Here is a 22,014-nt window from a genome sequence, read left to right on the forward strand (position 1 = left end):
CAAAACAAAACAAAAAGCACTAATATTTTGATATTTTTATTTATTTGTTTTGTTTCCTGACATTAAAAAAGTCTGATAGAGAGAGAAAGAGGTAGAGAAAGTAAGACAGAAACAGTTAATAATAATTAATCACAGAACAGAGCCATAAATTGATGGATTGTCTTGGAGCTTTTTCATCACAGTTCATAGTCAGTTCGTAGAGATTATGTTTGTTCATCATGCAGAGTGAAAAGCTGCCAACTTCCTCTCAGCAACATAACTCTGGACATCGCTGCTCATCAGATGGATTTATCCCACAGATCTGATTCACATTGGAGTTTATTTGAGTAAATATCCCATAGTTCCACCGCATCCACATCTTCCAGCAATCTGGCTACGATATCCTTCCAAAGGAACCTGTGAAAGACAGAAGGATTAATACTTTGTGGATATTTGCAAACATTTAAAACAACTCGGGATCAGGTTTATTTGTTTTCAGGCAGAGTTAGGCCGTGTTCACACTGGACGCAGAGGCCTGGCTGTTCACACCAGGGCCAGACGCATTAATGATAAATATGCACAAAAACCATATAAATTGAGAGACAGATAACACTGCTTTTAGGTTCCTAGTCAGTTTCACTACTGTGTTATTTTATTGCACTGTATGTCAAAGGTGAATTTATAAAGTTGATTTAAAATTATTTATGAGTGATTTCTTTCATTAACTGTGTCTAAATTCAGGGGCTGCAGCCTTTGAAGGACGCGGCCTTGGTGGTCTACATCAGCCATGTCCTTTGAAGACCGCATCAGCCAAACCGAATGCTCTCCAAACGAAGGAGTAAGGTAGTAAGTTTGTTAGCGCTAAATCATGGACCCAGAGATTGTTATTATATATATTTTTTATTTGATACTTGAGGAGACGATTCACTGCCGGAGACACCGCCGTTTGATATATTTCAGGCTGACGGACTGTTTTCAGGTCAACTTATTAAATTAAGATTGTTTAAGCTGTGTGCTTTTTGCTAACGGTAATGTTGACAACTGTTAGTTAACTTAATATATAATCGTCACCGGCGCACAATGCATCTTGGGATAGGCTGGACCACGAAGGATTCATCCGTTGCATCCTCCAAATTCTGGGAAAGAAGGCTGCATTTGACGGAGCCTTCGAAATGGGACAGTCTCGGTCATGCTGATTTGACGCAATCTGTCTTCAAATTTGGCCTTCGAAGGCTGCAGCCCCAGAATCAAGACACAGCTCGTTTTTATCTACATTCATGTCCTGGTTAATGAACATTTAATTTTATCATTGTGGCACACTTTGTGAAGTCAGTTTCAACATGGAAGCTAAATGAATGAAATACCGATTGTCCCTCTGATGTTTAATAAGAATCATGATGATTGAAAATTTACTGCGATGATGGTTTGCAGAAATGTGATGAATTATTGGTACAGACTCTACAAAAAGCCACAGCCATGCAAAATGACAGCTGCTCTGACACTCTTGAAAAACATCTCCGATGCGACACAGTGGTGATATTGCAACTTAAGTGCCTTATTTCTCATTGACAGGTCTTATTAGTGGTGGAGGGGCACAAGTATCGATATAAAAATACATGTTAAAGGGCATTTCTACATCCATTTATGACGGACTGTGAGTGTAGAAATAAGGCTTGTACATGTGCACCCAGCGCCACAATGATTGAGATTTATAAAATTGAATCCAGTGACACACAGCTTTATGAATGTGATGAAAAGCATACGTGTGCACATTTCCATTTTGTGAGTACACATAGTTTTAGTAGTGAATCTACACAGTTTCATACATGTGGCCCCTGAAGCGCATTTCTCCCTAATGAGCAGGACACGATTCTGCTCTCTGCTGTATGTGCTCGTCTCTCTTGCTCTCTGTTGACAAATATGTGGAAAAACTAAGTATGGGGTGCATATTCTATCATTTATAAGATTCAGATCATTTATGTAATACATAATACATCCTTTATATTCTGCATAATAGATTATCAGCATCATCAGCATTCTTGCCAGATTGGCTCACAGCTTGTGTAGGAAAAACATCAGACACAGAAACTATCACCACAGATCACGAGCTGGCTGCAGAGTTCAGCACCACAGAAAAGCCCAATCTGTTAACATGGTTGCTGAAAGGAAGCGGGCAGCACTCCACGTGGTGCTTCTGCTTCCAGTGTGAACCCAGCATTAGCTGAGAAGATTGACACCACTTCAGTGTTGGTACAGTAAATATGAAGGTACTGTCATTAGCCGGTTAGCTTAGCTTAGCACAAATACTGGAAAAAGGGGGAAACTGGTAGATTAGCTCTGTCCAGATACACCTACCAGCACCTCTTTAGCTCATGAAATAACAAGTTATGTCTCACTTCTTTAATTCTTAGCTAACCCGCTGCTGTCTGTAATGCCATATCTCATGTACAGACATGAGAGTGCTATCAATCTTTTCATCTAACTCTCTGCAAGAGGGTGAATAAGATTCATCCCAAAATGTCAGACTATTCCTTTACAGTCGAGATTTGAGAATGGAGTTGTACAAAATAAAAACACACACCCTCACTTCTGCTGAGCAGCTGCAGGTTGCGTCCCTCCTCCTGCACCTGAAGCTGCAGCACCTGTTGCAGCAGCTCCTGTCGAAGAGTTTCTTGCACCAGTCCCATCCTCTCAAGCTTCTCGCCGTTCAGACGCAACAATGCACGGCCTGGAGGGTGAAAGCAAAAATCAGATGTCACTTTTATTTTGTAATTCTTTAATGCACATTTATTTCGTATGTCTTCTGATTGTCTGAGCAGTGTGACCTGTGATGGCGTGCTGGGAGAACGCCTCCACATAGGTTAGGTAGTTGTGCGGACAGTGCTTCTTCAGCCATTTACAAACATCTTGTTGTGACCAGAGCACGACGGGGCGGATCAGACTGGGCTGTGTTGGGCTCGTGTGATATATCCCATAATTGTCACTGGAACGGTACTGCAGACAGACAGATGGACAGACAGTTAAGTACAGAGAAGATGGACATTATTACAAGAATTCACGTATCCTCTTTCTGGCTGCAAATTGGATGAGAAGATTGTTAGCCCTCTCATGTTTGTATGGTCAATATCAAGCTACAGCTAACTTAGCTTAGCATAAAGACTGGAAAAAGGGGGAAACTGCTAGCTTGGCTCTGTTAGATAACATCCCTCCTTCCTGCAGTTCTAAAGCTCATATCAAAATGACAAACTCCAGTTTTATGGTGGGCTGCAGGTATAGATGGGCCTATACAAGAGGACCTGACAAGATCAGGCCTCTATAAGATCAAGAACAGGTTTCCTAATCAAAGCAAACAGGGACGACTGCGACCATATGTGCATGCAGATCAAACACGCTCTGCATAGATGTGAACTTCTAAGTTGTCTGGAAGATCAGCGAACATGCAGCGGCGGCAGCTCCTCCAACAGTTACAGCGCAGGCAGAGGAGCATGTAGGCCAGTGTGATCATGAGATCCAGCTCTTTAATCTTAAAAGATGTACAGGATGTAAAACTACGGCGGACTAATCAAACTGGGCCTTTGATCACTCAATCAGTTTAAAAAATTCAGCAGGTTCAGCGTTTCTCCTACTCAAGATTTTCTCAACTGGAGCAAAGTGGTGCTTCAAAAAGAAATCAGAAAGAAAGGCTGGCTTGGATCTGAGTGGAGACAAAACAGTGCTGGAGGTCTCTGCAATGTGTCAGACTGATGACTCCATCTGATAAAGACCAACATGTTACTTTTCAAGGCATATATACGGTATGTCCCAGCTAAGAAATATTCTTACAATACAATTCCAATTATTCATTCATTCATTCACTATCAGTAACCACTCAACCTGGTAGAAGGTCACAGGGGTGCTGGAGCCTATCCCAGCTGACATTGGGCGAGAGGTGGGGTTCACCCTGGACAGGTCGCCAGACTATCACAGGGCTGACACATAGAGACAGACAACCATTCACACTCACATTCACACGTACGGACAATTTAGTCACCAATTAACCTGCATGTCTTTGGACTGTGGGAGGAAGCTGGAGCACCTGGAGAAAACCCACGCTGACACGGGGAGCAAACTCAATGCAAACTTCACACAGAAGGCGGACCTCAACCTGGAACTCTCTTGCTGTAAAGGCAACAGTGCTAACCACTACATCTTTGAGACGCCCACAATTCTCATTATATTTTAATATCATCTCATTAGAAGTATTTATCTTCTAAGGCTAATGTTTCAGTATCAGTATAATTATTTTGTAATTAGTTGTTTTTGTGTAAATTTGTGTTCATCCATCCATTAAATATCTTTATATCTACAATCAGTTTGCATTAAATGATCTGATGAAACACCCAGAGCCAAAAACAATAATCTTTTCTCACTGGAAAATAAAGTGGCTCAAAATCCAACTTGAGTTAGGCTCTGATCACACAGAAAGCATCTCAGCAGCTGGAGGTGACATTTTGTAATTGTTTTTAATGAGAATGAAGCTTTTTGCTTGCTGTTTTTGTGTTGCTACGTGCCTTGTGTTTCTGCGCTCTTGGCGGCTGGCATTTTTGAACTCTCAACTCCTCGAGTTGAAAAAACTCAGAATGGAATAGCGACGCACATTATCTCTGTTTTCTTCCCACTATCCAACTGGAAGATCTGAGAGGTGGGCCTTCTGTGATGGTCACAACAACAAGTTTGCAGTTAGTAAACAATGGAGGAGAAACTGGTGGTAGCGGGTTTTTTTGGATACCCAGAGGTATACAACTTTACAAACCGCACTTACCCCCCTTTTCAATAGAAAACAGTAGGCATGGAAGCATGTAAGTGCTGTAAGGCCATCATGGAGGTGAAGCTCCTGGACCAACTGGGGATACTCCCTGTGATCCACCCTCTTTTTTAGGGTCTCATGTACCCACACAGATCTCTGTTTCACTGTGCCCAACAAACTATCTGCTGACAGCCTCTCACCCTCAACCAGAGCTACAGGAAGTACCCTCTGCCTCAACATTTTAGTGACTAGCTACTAATTACTACTTACTAATTAAGACTGATTACATGGGAAGGTTAGCGTAAGGAGGTGATGGGGTGCAGCAAGCATTTTTTTGTGGCATTAAATTAAAAAAAAAAAGAAAAAAAAAAAGGGCAGTTTGGTGTGCCTCGCATTTTGCAACCTGCAAAATGCTTTCTGCGTGATCGGGGTCTTACACTTCACTACAAGCCTGAGTGGATATACAGCTGCTGCTCAAGCTCAGTACTGGACCAGTTTCAAAAACTGTTGTTCCTAATAGTCACTTAGACACACAAACATGGGAAAACAAGGTCTGGATTAAAAAATACCAAACTTGTGCTGTCTGTAACATAGTGGATAGTGCCGGCGCCCCATGTACAGAGGCGATGCCTCGCTGCAGCGGTCGCAGGTTTGACTCCGGCTTGCAACCCTTTGCTGCATGTCAACCCCCACTCTCTCTCTCTCACCCCATTTCAATCTGTCCTGTCCATTAAAGGCAAAAAGCCCAAAAAATAATCTTTAAAAAAATACCAAACTTACCCTTTAAGTTTGTATTTATTTACACAAGAAGTTAATCAGTAGCTGGATATAGGACTGGTGTAATTTGCTTTATTGATTATTTCAGTCCTCTAAGAGGTGGTAATATTGCACAGATCTATCTATTGTACTAGGTAGACTTCTGTAGTGAATACTGCTGAGCCTTAGCATGAGTAGGGATGTCATGTCATAAATTATGTGCATCATGTATTGTGAATACATGCGGAGCCCAGGAAGAGTAGCTGCTGTTGTTGTCACAGTTCATGGAGCTAATGGGAATCAAAATAACTAATAAATAAACAAATGTAGACACATTCAGAGCAGCAAGTTTGAGTCGAGTGTTTTTCTGCCTCCTGACTTCCACTCCACCATTGTCCTACAGTTTAAGTTTCTGCTTTTATCTTTAAACTTCCTGCCACCACGTATAAAGATTATTTATACTTATACCACCAGATTTCCTTTCCTTTCATTTTACTTTTACCTTTCAACTCAGTTCAACTCAGTGCAGCACTTCCATTTTTTGGTTGTGAGCTCGGTGTATCTCACTTCAGACCTTCATCTTATAACACTCAGTTTTTAAGTGCTGCCTGTATTTCTGCATTGCTGTGATTTGTGTGTTAGTCACTTCTGAATTGGGCCTTCATATCACACAAAGGACAAAGACTTCTCATACTGTGTAGCAGTCATTTTATTGTCCTTGTAATGGTTCTAGCACATTTGATTTAAAAACAGTTTCCTCAATACATCTTAAATAAATTATGTTTGCCAAACAGACAGCGTCCAAAATGCAGTAATGTCCCCAAAATCCCCACGATCTACTAAGGCTGCGAATAATGATTTTCATTATTAAGTAATCTCCTGATTATTTTGTTGATTATGTGATGAATTGTCCGACCAATAAAATGTCACACAACTGTGAAAATCACAATTTTCTTAAGCCCAATGAGCAAACAGATTGTTTTGTTAGACCGATGTTCACTTTTTTTTAATAAAATAAAACAAAAAAGTAGCAAATCCTCATTATGTAGAAGTTGGGATTAAAAAATGTTTTGCATTCTTACTTAAAAAAAAAAGACCTAAATGATTATTATTTTCTTTCTGAATGTTATTGTGCTGCTGACAGAGACTATAATGAGTGTTTTCACATGGTCACTCTCAAACCAACATGTACAATAAACCAGTGAGGAGGCTGTGGCTGCAGAGTGGGTATAAAGAGCAGATAAAACTAACTGAGGGATGAAAAGCAAAACTGTGGAAGAAGTTAAAGAGCTATTCACGTGTTCCAGTGCAGCACGTCTTCCGAACACACAGCACTGATTAACTTTATGTTCCTCAAAACAAAAATAAACCGGCCACTACATTATGTGCATCCAAGAGGATTGAAACAAACAAACAACGCATTGTGTACAACTGTTATCAGCCCAGCCCAGTTCTATGTTTGCAGCTTTGGCTGCAGCTCATTGCCGCCTTTAAAGAGCCTTTCATGGGGTGAAGACAAAGACACGCGCTTTCTGACTTGTAAATAAAGGCTTTAAATGAGGACGGTTTGCAGCACAAATGGATCGTCTCTGTTGACTGGGTGAGCAGACAATGCTGCTGATAACAAAATGAATATCAACTAAAAAATATAAAACTTAGACTGGAACAGAAAGGCTGCTGGAAGTGGATCTGACGATGTTTCACATAAAGAGATCTATAAAAACAAAGGCTCTGCACACCCTGCAAAAAGAATCACAATCTGTATATCAAGAATTCAGTATCAAACTAAACTCTGTGTCTGTCTGCTCTCAGTCAACAGAGTTGCTTCAGCACAGCGCCAGTGTTGGAGGGCCAGTGCTATTTAAAGCCATACTAAAAGGCTGTTAGAGCCCACCAACCCGCTGGGGAGAGAGCCACTTCCATTCTCTGCTAACAAAGTGCCCATTTGCAACAATATGTGGTGACCGGCCACATTTGTCTGACTATGATTTCTTTTCTTCAGGACTTTTCTGCACAGAAATCTGAGAGAAGAGTTACTGAACACCGGTGAGGATCGCTTCCATGTATACTCAGCAATGAACATATTTATTTTAATGATTTTTCAAGTAAGTATTAGATGTGTTTTGTATCTGCGTTACTTTATGTAGGAATACAGGGAAACTGATAATGAAAAGGAAATATGAAAACACATAACACAACTACTTTCCTTCTATTGTCATGTGGCTATAATGGTATCTTATATATTCCAAATAGTGCCACCACTACAGTTAATATGGACCATAAAAACATTTCATAGTATAACATATTAATATAGGACATGTGCTCGATCAGTCCAAGTGAGGAAACTCGAATGCCTGTACTTAGTGATTTAAATGAGCTCTGTATGATATATAGAGCAGTGGTTCACAACTGGTGGGTCAGGGTTCATTCTGAATGGACCACAAGTGACTCGCAAACGTGTCAAGTTTGTAAAAAACAAACTTTATTTTGAAGTATGGTGAATTTCTAGCACATAGCTTTTATTTTGAAGTGCCTTTTCTTGCTGAAGGGCTGATGACTAATGGACAGCTACTCGACAGAGACAGCAAACTAGATCGACGACAGGGCCAAACGCAATATGACGCTGAATATATTTAACTGTGTGGACTTTGAACTAATGACTGAGGAGAAATCTGGACCCGTGGCTGGACCAGTTGGGAACCACTAATTTAGAGAATCAATAAAGCAGCAAACCACTATTTGCTATGCAAGGTACAGTGGAGTGATGGCATCCTGGGCAGAGAACAAAGTCTGGCTCAGTCTGTGTGTGCTATAATCCGAGCTTCTCTGCTTTCTTTGTGGTAGACGGTCCAGTGGTGCCTGTGTGTGTATCCCACTGGCTAGCTTATCACTGCCGCTCTGCACTGCACTCCTATGGCGGTTACCGCTAATATCTGGACGGCGTCATCACAGAAGCTAACACCCACCATCTGGTTCCCTCCCTGTTTACACTGTTAGCTCTGTCAGCACTGTTAGCCAGTTAGCTGCTAGCCACTGATTCAGTGATTCATGTTGAGAGCCGTGTGCAGACGACCTCTGAATCATAGATATGCTCTGAATATCACATGGAGCTCCTTTAAAGTCAAACAGAAATTTAAATGCTCCTCACTCTTTGTGTGAAGAGATTTTAAGAAACAAGAGGATGCTGACACTGCAGCCGTTGTGCATATTTTACAACTGATCAAAAAAATGACAAAATCCACATATCTTACAAACACTAAGAGGTTTTTTCCTCCTTTTCCAACAAGCCCAAAGAACGTTTCCATACCATTTTTGATTTAAGATGTCTGTCATGCTGTTAAATTTGTGTTCTACAGTACTCAGAAAGTGAAATTGTAGTTTGGTCATGTTTTTGGAATTTCTATTAGTGTATGAAAGGCTTGGTACATAGCACTAGCAAGTTTTTTTTTTCTTTACAAGGTATGTCTTTAATTTTATATTAATAAAATGTTGTTATTTGTCTCTTGAACAATTTAATTACCTATTATATTCCACCGCAGTCAATTGATTTCACTGTCTGAAACTGTAATTGTGCTTTGGCTACACCTATGAAGTGTCATGCTGATAAAGCTTATTGAATTAAAATGAATAAAGAACTGAATAAAGGAAAATGTCAGACATATATCTTAAGTCCTACAACAGGATCACATCGTCACAGAGGAGCGTGATATCTATTTAGACCTATCTTCCATTTTAACGTAAACCCAGAACTGGCTCCAGGGAGACGGCCCTTCCTCCTGATCTCCACTTATTCTACTGAACATACATTCATATGATGCTGCCTCTATCATTGCACTAACACATAGTTTCAGCTCTGGGGCCTTTGTTTGCTTTCAGTGTCTCAAAATAACCCGACAGACTGTTATTATCCCCGCTATAATAACAGAAAATGCACACTTGGATATGTTTGGTATTTTTGGACCGGTCCCGCAGTAAACACCTGGACCCAAAGTGGTCTGACCACACTTCATTCTTATATATGGTGTATTTCAGGTTTATATTTCCACCCAAAAATATATTTCATCAGCTTCATTCTGTGGAGTCTTAATGGTGTGTGATAGTATCTTCGCAGTATCTTATATTGTGTGAGCTTTCCCCCCACTTCTTTCACATGCTTGCAAATGTTAGCACTGATTCTCACTAGGTGTTACTTATGGTTCATGTTATTGCAACACCTACTGAGTCAGTGTTGTGTTGTCAGGGGGTGGGGAGGTATGGTTAGCATTAGCTGTCTCTCTTTCACGGCCCAGTTGTGTTTATGGTTAATTACCAGATTGTTAAAACTCACAGCACCTCACCACTCCGTATGTTAGCCTGTGATTTCAGTCATGACACAGAATAGCATAGGGAGTGTTCAAATCACAAATGGCACCAAGAAATGGCTAACAACCCCAAGGACACACCGACAAAGACACTCTGTAAGAAAAGATAATGCATAACAAGCTGCGCCAAAGGTACAAAATAGTATAAACTTCTGGCCTCCTAAGGGGCCCCGGTCATATTTCCCCTGCATACCTCCACCTTATTTAGAAGTGTAGTAAATGTCATGTTAGTTTCAGAATGTTTAAAAGGTTTGGGGCTTGTGAAAACTTGGTCCACTATTTACTTCAGTGACCACAGGCCGAAGGAAACGGTCATATTCTGTACTCATGTTCACTTTTCCCATTGGAATGAATGGAGTCAGGGCTGCTGCGAGTCTCCTAAAGCGGCAGGGCAGAGCCAAAACCCATGGCAGAGATACAGAAAATTAATCTAGAGTGGGTCGTCTCGGTTTATCAACGTCTGTGACATTGATTACCTTTTGTTGAGTACCATCAAGCTTAATATGGATGAAAAAAAACATGTCCTTGACTGTAGAGAGTGAGAAAACTTGAGGGTTATCCCACAACATCAGTTCATGAACCAGGGGTGCTATTCAAGATGTTGGGGTGATGTGTGTGATCAGTACCTGCAGGCCCTCTGTGCCCGGCTGCTGCAGCAGCTTCACTGTCCTGCCCCCTGCGGTTTTCTGCCCACGCCCATCATGCCAGGTTAGATTCCCACCTGTCCGTCGGCTCAGCTGGTGCTTGAAGTCCTCAGGCAGAGCCCTGTACTCCACAGCTGGCCTGCAGAAACTGAAACTGGATGCCGCTGGAGAGATAAAAGCAGGAGGTATAATGACTAGACAGCGGGATCTATGTGTAACTACTGACACTGTAAAAACAGCATAAGACAGGCTCTGCGAAAACACTCCTTCAACTCTGCCTGCCTTGAAAACAAAAGCCAGAGCTGAACCCACCTGGACACCCTGTCATTCAGAGATGATCTCATCATGAAGTACCTGCTCATACCTGCTCTATTGATACTGAGCAGGCATTAGGTTCAAAGTCACCTGAGCCCACAGAAGCTCCTGGGTAATTCACGGAAGTCAGTGTTCAAACAACACTATCACTTTGAGCGGAGCTTGTAGGTGAATGTCGGAGCTGTGAGACCAGCCACTTTCTCATCATTATGAGGCGGCCTGCGGGCAGACATCCAAAACCACTCAACAGCAGGTGGCTTCCCAACATCCAGTAATTAAAGAAAGTGTGGAACTACAGTAAACACGCTGTTACTGGCACAGATCCTGGCAGAAAGCCACAGGTCATTACTGATTCATGTGGCAGATTTGAAGAATTTTCTTACCGTGTTTGAAGCTGTGTGTGCAGCTGCGCTTGTGTGTGTGTGTGCGTGTGTGTGTGTTGGCGCATTAACTTGCATTTTCAGTATCTTAAACTGAGAAGAGAATCTGAAAAGAGGACATAACGAGAGCGACTGTCAGAGGGGACAAGGGTTTGAGGAGATGAAAGGGTGTCTTTTGGTGTTCTGGCTCCGTGCCTCTCCTTTCCGTCACTCATCGTCTCCTGCTGAGAGCGGAGCAAAGCTGAGTCCTGCAATCATCAAGGCAAACCAGCGGCATCAGATTATCACGAATAAAACTCTGTGTGCCATTTTTGTTTCTTTGAGGTGTAACTCTAAGGCTGCGTACACACGAACTCTTCTTCACAGTGTTATTGCTCCCTAAGGCTGCTGCTGTAACCATAAATGTGCCCCTTTATCCCGGATTAAAACACATTTAATTAAGACCACTTGTCAGACGGGTTTTTTTTTCTTCACTTCCTCATGCATGGGAGGAAAAAGTCCTCATTAACCAGCATATATAAACTGCCTGCACCGGATGGAAAAACTCTTTTATGAACAAAAATCTTCGCTAAACATGCTGTGAAGTGTTTCCTGCCTGCAGTATGTTTCACTTGGTGCTGGAGTTGAATCTGTAGTGTACATTAAACAGGAAGCAACACACAAACTGCATCAATTTTCAAGAGGGTTTTCTTTTCACAGTGAGAAGGACATAAAGGCTGTAAATCACATTCAATTCTACAGATAGGGGCTTTAAATAGTGGCAATTAAGAGTAACCTAAATAAAATGCAAACTGGCCACAGCAACAGTCCCACTATCAGACTGGTGATACTGGTGTCCTCTGGCGCGCTGTCCGTTTCAGCACCATGACACTGACCATGAGCAGACCTCGCCATCATGTTCATATAATGTCCATACAGGCACTCATGCGGCACTGACGGTTAAGTTACTGAGCTTTAATCTTATTTCCTAAGGTATGAGGTAGATTTAATGTACAGTTATGACCTCACACTTTATGTACATATTGACATGATGGTGCAGCAGGCGTTTTCCCAACTGACGCGACCACTAACAAACCTGGTTAACCGGTCTCACGCGTATTGAGTTGAACTAACAAGCTCCATGTGCGCTTTAAAGTTGAAGTTTCCAGCTATTTTAAAAGGTAATTTCGATTAAAGTAACCCACAGAAAGCGCCTACCGTCCACTGCCATGGTGTTTCCGAGCCGTACTGGATCTAGTCAGAGTCTTCCATCGTCTCCGGTGAGCGACACACAGGCAGCGGGTCCTGCGCCCTCCTCTCCTCCTCTGCTCCTCTCCGCGTTGTGTTTACCGACAAAAGTTTCAGAGCCGTCAGGCAGCAGCAGGAATGACGCTCCACATCCTTCTCCAGTCTTAACTGGTCTGACTGGGAGAATGCCCTCAAACCAGCTCACGCCGTCCGCCGGTGTCACTCTCTGCCGGAGCCTGTGGACTGAAGTTGCAGGAGACACGACAGGAATGTCCCCCGAGCAGCTGGCTGACTGGTTCCGCTGGCTCAGTGGTGCGCGAGGAGCGTGCGCGCGCCTGTGTGAGTGAATTTGTGTGCGGTTTTATATCTGTGTCGTGAGAATCAGACGCGCGGCTTTTTCTCAAGAGCCTGCATGAGCGCAGCGAGCTCAAAGTGCAGCCCCGGGCCCTGTAATTATCGCAGCCAGTGGAGACTCTGAAAAACAGCCGGATGAAAAGGCTTCTCATCACTGCAGCATCCACCGTGAGGAATTCCCTCCTTTCTGCCTTTTCTTAAAGAAAGGGAGCTCTGTGCGCGCCTGTGGGCAGTGGGCCCTCTGTGTGATGGACCCTCTGTGTGGGGGGTTTGTCCAGAAGAGCTGCAGGACATCAGAGAGGAGAGAGCATCGATCCTGCTCCCTCCTCCCCACTGTTTATTTATTGATCACATCTCTTAAAGTAAAGGGTAGCCCTGGAGTAGCTGACCTATGACCTCCACAAACTAATCATAATCATTTAAATAAGCATACAATTATGTCATTTCCTTTTCTCTTACTTTGCTGTTTATACAGTTTTATTTTTCACCACGATTAAAGGCGAGATATAAAGTAATTTAAGAAAATGATTTAAAAAACTTGAAATGAATGACTGAGCATGAGGGAACACAGGAGGGCTGTGAGTAAAAGTAACAGGAAAAACTACATACAGTTTCATCACTGCATAAGAAGATGGTGTGAAAGAAAAGGGGAGGGTAAACAAGTAAGTGTACATCCCACTGGTCTCAATTAAAGGTCCAGTTTGTTGGATTTAGAGCAGTGGTTCCCTACTGGTCCAGCCACTGGGTCAACATTTCTCCTTAGTCATTGGTTGAAGGTCCACACAGTTTAATACATCCGGCATCATACTTGCATTTAACAATGTCATCAGCAGATCAAAATGAAAGCTCTGTGCAGGAAATTAACTGAACTCCAACATAAAGTGTGTTTTTCACTGCCAGTCCATTCACAAGGGACCTGCGACCCACTTTTGGACCACGAACCACCAGTTGGGAACCATTGATTTAGGTCTGTTCACAGACATTAAATATACTGTAATAACTGTTTTCTTTAGTGAATAATTGCCTGAAAACAAGAATTGTTGTGTTCTCGTTACCTTAGAATGAGCCGTTTATATCTACTGTAGGGAGCAGGTCCTCGTCCATGGAGACCGCCATGTTGAACCGCCATGTTCCTACAGAAGCCCAGAACGAACAAACCAAACACTGGCTCTAGAAAGGGCCATTCGCGTTTTCAAGCCTGGTCCACCTCTGAAGTTGTCAAAATACAGCGTTTGGGCAGTGACTTGCAGCGTCAGAAACCAACGAAAAAAGGCGTCTGTATTGTCAGAATGATACACGCTTAGTTGTTCTTATAGTTTAACAGTGCCTGGCGGTGTCAGAGGGAAGCACAGCGGGACAAGGACAAAAGTTAAGGCAGCAAAAGTCCAACTGGGGCAGGTGGGAGGTAGTGAATGACTTTCACCCGAGAGAGCGGTGTTCGTGTCCCCTAAGATTCTGAAGCCAAACCCTGTTCTTTTTTCCTAAACCTAACCATGTGTGTTAGTTATTGAAGGAAAAAAAAAGAAAAAAAAAAAAGTCAATTTGCAGTGTTGTACAGACGTAGTGCTTTTATTGTGAAAGAGACTGTAGGCAAACTGTACATGTCCTATGAAAACTGAAGTGTATTTTGAAAGAAGACAATGCATGTAACAGGCAGAACTTGACACAGCATCCCAGAACGTCAACAACCAACACACCCAGGGTACCTTTTACGTCATATCTGACCGTGGAAAGCCCATGACCAAACGTCGATATGTGTAAACTATGTGCAGCACTTTAAATGTGCTCTAGAAATAAATCCTGACTTGACTTGAATTGACGAGGTTGGAGTGACAATGTGTTGCGCTTTCACATCGGCTGCTGTAGTTAGCAGCCCCTCTACAACAAGAGCGTCTGGGAAACACATTTTTTTTAACATGAAGGTGCTTTATTCAGTGTTTTCACCGGTTTAAATCACCAGGAATATTTGTTTTGAAGAGGAAGAGTCCTCTGCAGATAATTTTGCTCCCACTAAAAAAACTGAACATCTGGATCTTAGGTTATTAGAAAAAAGGTGAGCACAGGTGCTGGGCTAGCAGCACATCTCCGACATGCCAAACAGCACTGGAGAAACATTGATTTGTAACGTGAAACTGATTTATTCAGTGTTTATACTGGTTGAAATCACCTGGGGTCTCATTTATAAGCATTGTTTACGCCCAAAAAAGGGCTTGAAATGTGCGTATGGCATTTTCTTAGCATGAATTGGGAGTTATAAAAAAAAAACTTTGATGAGAAAATGTGCATAAATTTAGGGAAACTCTGACCCATGCACACCAACATTTTGGAGATGGGGGAAATTGGCCACTCAGATGGTGTGGTGGTGCATTGAAGCCAGACTGAGAGGAATCGTTATTCACATAATGAGTTCTCTCACACAAATTTAAATTCACCTCATATCACACGTTTCTTATATATCCACTTCATAAACATTCAAATGCAGCAGTGTTATTCGTGCCAGTGAGCCATAATTTTTCCATAAGCACCTTTTGATTGTAAATTATATTAGTCAACTCAAATCTCAAATCAAATACCACTCAATATTTCATTAATGCTGTCTCACCATCACGTTCCCCGCCCTGTGAGCGCAGAGGGTCGAGGCCAGACTGCTGACACCTGTGGTCAGCTGTGGAGCCAATGAGAGCAGCTGGATGATGCCAGGCTGTGGCAGGTGGCAGGACTCAGGAAAGTCTGGCTCTCATTTTCTCGATAATAAGCATGATAATAAGCATGAATATACTGAGTCATTTTCACCTCAACCACGTTGCCTAGACTAAATTATCACTGTCGGTCGTGGAACTCAAAGATAACATCAAACAGCATTAAATAAATGCAGCACACTGCATCAACAGTTGTAATACTGTGCATATATCATCAGTACAATTTTAGCTTTCAGATAGTTTTTGTGTGTAAAATCGCTGCAGGGAAGACAACTGTGCTGTCAGGCGCACAGAGCGCACTGGAGACACTGCAGTGCTGCCACACACACTCTGCCTCCTCCAGTCACCTCACCCGGCACATCCTCAACACCTTCACATATGGATTGTATAAATTAGCAAAGACAACGGGGTGCAATTCTTTTTAAATTTCAGGGACAGTCTTGTTTGATGAACTCACATTAACAGCAGAAACATGTTGCCATTTGCTGCCTTTTCTTTTCTTTTCTTTTCTTTTCTTTTTTTTGAATGTGACCCCACCAAACAATAAGTGCTTTCGAGCGACAAGCACCTCGATTTGTGTGTCAGAAAAACTCATTCTTCTTGGTCGCTGCCATGATTCACCAATAAGAACCACTGATCAGCCGGCTCATGTCAATGCATTGACATTCATGTGAAGTTTTGCACTGACCATTTGTGGTTGAATGTGGCCATGTAGAGGGTGGGATATGGGGCTGATCCATGTGTGCACAATTTCAGATGACTCAGGATTTATAAAAGGAAATAGTGTACTGGCAGGCATGCGCACGGTTTTATATTAAATCAGAATATTATCTCATTTGTACATGCGCAAACATTTAGTGTGAATTCTCTGCATAGTTTTATAAATGAGGCCCCTGCTCTGTTAGTTTTGGAGAGGAAGAGACCTCTGTGGATAATTTGGGTCATGGTCGAAACCTCTTGAATACCTGCATTTTAATTTATTAGAGAAAAAAGGTGAGCACAGGTGCTGGGCTAGCAGCCCATCTACGACATGCTAAACGTCAGAGAAACACTGATTGCTGACTTGAAATTGCTTTATTTAGTGTTTTTACCAATTTAAATCACCTGGAACGTTTATTTTGGAGAGGAGGAGACCTCTGTGGATAATTCGGCTCCCAGTAAAATCCTCCTGAACAATGAAGGAATCCTTACCAGGAGAAGTTTCAGCTGGTTGCAATATGTAATCCTCACTGCTAGATGCAACTAAATCCCCCTAAGTCTAACACACTGGACCTTTAATGTCCACCAATTCATGACCTCCGTTTAAAGGTCTAGTGTGTGGGGTTTGGTGGCATCTAGTGGTGAGGTTGCACACTGCAACCACATGAAACTTCTAGCATGTAGGAGGCAAAAATGTGGATGACCCTTTCTAGAGCCAGCATCTGATGTGTCCGTTCTGGGCTACTGTAGAACAACACAGTAAACTACTGAAAACATTTGTCTGCCAATAAAGGCCCTAAATCCTACAAACTAAACCTTTAAATGACAATGCTGCCATTTGTCAAGAGGCAAGAGGAGTTTTCCATATATTGGTAATAACTTTACATCCCAACATCAGTCCTGTCTGAATCCACTCAGCATTAGCAGGAGGGACATGTCTAAGTGGGCAGGGACTTCCCACGATAAATTCAGCACACCAAATACATAAAAAAGATTAAAAAATGAGGGCAAACTGAATTTTGTTTTTCTACTGCTACAAATCTTACTTGAGCTTTGGGGAGTAGCTGAGAAATTGCCCCTGAAGGGTCTGGACTAAAAAAATTTCATGGTTCTCATCTGTGTATTTATAAATATCTCATACATTTACATCAGGCTGCTCTGGTTTTTAAAACAGTTTGGTTGAAATGTACAAAACAAAAATCTGACAGGGCAGCTGCATGTGTTAACAAACTGCAATCAACAGAGGAAAAACTGGATTTTTTTTTCTGTACAGACTAAAACAGATTTTGGCAGGGAACTGTGATGGTGAAAGTGTGATGATGAAAGTTAATTAGAGAGATCAGTGTGAAAACCACAATATCAAACAGGGCTGTGGATGGCACTTGATCAGTGGAAACTGTTGTGCACTGTTGGAGAGACACAGATGTTTGCCACAGAGTATCTGAAGACCTTCTGAGGACAAGTTTAATGACCTTGTAGACTTCTGAATCCTCCTACTATAAAAAGCTAATTTCATAGACAGCTGACACTCAAGGCTTTTACTACTGCGTCTCTGCTTTAACACAGTATTTTTATTGTTCTGAATTAAAATGCAGATCACAGCCTCACATGGTGCATCGCCTCCCCGTACAGTCCTTTTCTCTTACTACAAAGCTGTGAGACTTGACACTGTCATGAGATATCAGATAATTCACAACTGAACACAGTCAACAAATAAACACAGATAAATACGCTATTGTTCAGTCTACCTCGGATTAAATTCAATACCTGTTCTTTAAAAGGTCAAGGGTAGATGTTTTTGTGAAATGCACCAGTGGTAGAGAAAGTTTTGACTTAAGTAAAAGCAGCAATAATACAACGTCAAAATATTCTTTTACAGGTTATGGTCCTGCATTCAAAATCTTTCCTAAGTATGTAGGTGTCAGGGAAATAACCTTCAAGTATCAAAAGGTAAAGTGCTGATTATGCAGAGTGGACTTTTTCAGTGTTTGTATTATTATCATTATAATTTATAACTGACTTGTTACTACTGATGCATCAGTGTATAAGCAGCATTTAATGTCATAGCCAGTCTACTTATTAATTCTGTTATAATAAGTATAACATGAATAAGACTTTAATACGAACATGATTTCTGCCCGAGTCACGTCAGATAGATTTTCAATGGCAATCTATGTTGAAAAAAAAACAAACAACCAAACTCCCATGATTCCACGTTACTTCACAATGTCATCAAAGTCCATCTTTTGTTATTGTTTTGATTGAGAGAACCCTAGCGGCAGAAATTACATTCTGTGCCTTTAAAGCCTCAGTGTGTAAAAATGGTGAGTAACAGTGACATCAGCGGTCAAATTCTAGATTGCTGGGCTCACTCGCTCACCCCTCCCGTCGGGTAAGTGACGGTGGCCTCGTAGGACAGAAAGCCATGCGCAGACAGAGATGGCATCATCCACGAGTTTTTCAGGAGTAGGCCTATCTAGCGACGAGGTGAATATTTATTTAGGAATCTAAACCATGTTACGATATTGTAGCAACCCTGCAGTAAATGTTCTGTTATAATGTCAATGTTCTGTGAGTTAATGGCGAGTGTGCGAGTGTGACAGGGATGAGGGCTGTGTGAGTGCGCGTGCTGGTGTGTGTATGAGCGAGCTGGAGGAGAGAGCAGGAGTGCACAGTTGGAGTTACAGTTAAGTTCTTGTTTGTTGGTTGTTTTGGTGTAGTTACGGCCAACAGTAACCTGTACTGTTCAGTAATAAACGGTGGTTTGCCGAATAACTGCGTCATCCTTTCCACACGTCCTGGTGGACACTACAATATGTTGTAGCTTACCAGTGAGATATAGGTTATCTGTGAGATATAACGTTATGTTAGGAGTGTTTTATCTCTAATTGTTTTGGTAACACGAGCAAACATTAGCACAGTAATGCTAAAATAACACGTTTTATATGATAGTCACGGCACAGTGTGGCAAATATAGGTTGGTATGATTATAATATATGCGTTTCCAGAGTGTTCTTCCACAGGAGTTCTTTCCACCTGGAATAAGCAACGCCGATATTCACTCGCGTTTTGTCCCGTCCTCGCTTATCTGATCTTTTTCTTTTATTTGGTGGCGTGGTTTCCCTCTAACGGGGCAAAACATGTGTGTGGTCCTCCATTTAAAGTGCAACAGAATCATAAAAGTACAAAGCAGGTTCACGCAGAAGCACCCCAGATTGAGCTTCACCTTCTCTGTCTCCAGTGACGGCAAGTTCTAGGTAAACGCGAAAGGTGAAGCGCGTATATCCCTTTCGGCCACTGTATTCAAATATGGCGACGCAAGAGGGCAGCCTCCATCAGACCGCACCCTGTCTGTGTATATATAGAGAAATCATTCTAAGCCTATGAGAAAGTTTCCATTTGTATGTGAATTGCATTACACTTTAGTAAATATATATTTATGAAAGCAATAGTTGATATTTGCTAATAAACAACCACGTAAATTACACATTGTAACTCGCTTATCTATGTGTCACACAGGTAGCAGGTAGTCTCAGGGCCCAGAATGCTGTTCAGTTCACGGGGTCCACTGTTTCTGGTTACAGCCCTGCTCACACTATCATCAGATTTAGTGATGGTGTGTTATTCTGGTTGCCTTGAATGTCCTGAGTTAACATTCTCTCTTTGGGTTTATATGAATAAAAAGATGCCAAGAGTGGATGCGAGGCAGAGCTCCCTGCTGGTTTTGATATTACATTATGTGATTGATGTTTATTTGAAATGACTCCGCACTAGATAATGACGTCTGCCAGATATTCTCCTACATCCTCCCACAATCGATGCCTGAATTACTCGCAGTGATCTCCCATTCACCACTGCTGATTACTGCCTCATTGGCTCTAGCCTGGCTTTTGGAAACAGCGGTCACAGGAATACATTGTAATTTATCCCAGCTACACCACAAACTGCACATGGGATTGTAAACCCAGTTGACTAGCTTGAGTGTAATTGGCATGGTGCGGCTATGAGTGCAGATGTTTCTAAGGAAACACAGACTGGAGCGTTGGAGCTCCTCTTAAACTTTAAGCATGTACACATTTGGCCTGGTTAGAGCGCTTAAAGATGAAAGGGACCGCTTGAATTAATAGTTTCCACAGGAGAGAACATCAAAGAGCTTAAAATATTAATAGAATACATTTGAGGTTTACACCAAGCAGCTGACTTTTGTTTTAATGTTTAACAAAGGAATTGTTTCTATGGTCATTTCATATATCCAGATAATCCTACACAGTGTGTTATTTTTAGTCCACACATTATTACACATTGTACTGTAACACTACGGCCACAAATTAGAGTTAATAGTTTCTTTTTTAGCAATAATTTAAAGCATCTTTACAATAAAAGTCAAAAACTGAGGAGGCAATTTCTCCTCTTAACATCTAAACCAGTAGTTAACACAGGGGGGCAGTGTCATTCTGTGTGTCTGTGTGATGTTACTGAGCAATATTTGACCATTTTTCAATATATTTACAAAGTCAAATACATAAATTACTACGACTACTACTACTCCCAACACATTTCATACTATATTACTTAAAGGCAACCCAATTGATATAAAGACTACTGAAAATAGCATTATAGGATGTAATCTTTTGTATTTTGAGTGTCTTTTTTATTATATATCAACTAACGGCAGTCTGTCTACAATCAAAATGGTGCCTCTTGTATATCTTTATCACAGTGATGTTGGTTTGACACTATATTGACAACATTTATAAGGTTTAGGATGGTTTATATTTTGTACATTTACATGTTTTTGTTAGTGTTTGGGATATTGTTATTTATTATTTTGTGATTGTGGTTATTGGAGAGTTGTGTCACACCCAGAGGAGAGGAAAATTCAAAATAAGATGCCTTCCTTGTCCAGCCTGTTTCTCCTAGACATAACTGAGAAATAGCCTTCCTGCAGTCATCTTTATTTGTCTGAAATAATGAGCTCTTGAGATAAAAGTAAGATCCAAAAGAAAACCTGACGGGCTTATTATAAACGAGCCTGTACAATTTCAGAAATTTGTCTCAGTGAACAAATTCAGGTCTCGACTCTGTGTTTTTATCTGTTCTCAGTGTTGAGAAACCCCTGAGAAGTCCTGCTGATTTATTTTTTTTGCTCCTTACTTCTGCTAAAGGTGGTCAGAATTTAACCTCTAAATAAGAAGTGGCTTTATTTATGATGAGACAAAGAAAGACTACTCTGGGCATGGATATGGGCGGAGACACTCATGACTGATATGAGCATCTGTTCACCTGTGTGGTTAGTAGGAGAGAGGGTGAGTGGGTCACCAAATTTTTTGTTGACAGCACTTTTTTTGGTCACTACCATTATTTTGATTACAGGTTTGTGCATGTTACAATAAGTTGATTCTTTTTCAATATTAAAATTCATTTATGTTTTGAATCTCAGCAAATCGTCTTTGTTGACGCATCGGACAAGCAAACTAGGCCCGACCTCAGCCCCGCATACCTCTTTTCCACCGAATTAGCTCTGGTTCTTTAACCGCTTCTGTTCAGGATTCCAGCAACAGTGCTTCTATCTAGCAAACCAGTTTTGGGTGGAACACTTGTAATCAAGGACGCGCTGCACAATAGAAGTAAACCATAGTAGCAAAATCGCAGATTACGTTGATTTTTTGCAGATTTTTGTTCTGATATTACAGATGTTTGTTTTCACCCATAAAACATGCATGGGTCAACTATTAATCAGTCCACTGAAAGGTATTTGTTTTCACATCATTTCTCTCTCGACTTCTCCATCCTCTCTTTCCAACCTCCAACTGA

The 22,014-nt window shown here is 41.5% G+C and overlaps 1 protein-coding gene across 2 annotated transcripts; it reads right to left on the reverse strand.

The window, feature by feature from the left end:
• Positions 1-20: 20 nt before the first annotated feature.
• Positions 21-12,750, reverse strand: samd10a (sterile alpha motif domain containing 10a). 2 transcript variants are annotated; one of them, XM_078169830.1, is made up of 5 exons: positions 12,419-12,750; positions 10,509-10,690; positions 2,805-2,973; positions 2,567-2,707; positions 21-396 (listed from the first exon to the last, which is right to left on the reverse strand). In XM_078169830.1, the coding sequence occupies exons 1-5, from the start codon at positions 12,429-12,431 to the stop codon at positions 374-376; spliced, it is 528 nt and encodes a 175-aa protein (XP_078025956.1). In that variant the 5' UTR covers positions 12,432-12,750; the 3' UTR covers positions 21-373. The 2 variants fall into 2 exon arrangements, with proteins under 2 accessions (XP_078025956.1, XP_033485611.1); XM_033629720.2 differs by having other exon boundaries at positions 2,561-2,707; positions 12,419-12,747.
• Positions 12,751-22,014: the final 9,264 nt, after the last annotated feature.

This window comes from Epinephelus lanceolatus, chromosome 8 (assembly GCF_041903045.1).
Source record: "Epinephelus lanceolatus isolate andai-2023 chromosome 8, ASM4190304v1, whole genome shotgun sequence".
NCBI classification, from domain to species: Eukaryota; Metazoa; Chordata; class Actinopteri; order Perciformes; family Serranidae; genus Epinephelus; species Epinephelus lanceolatus.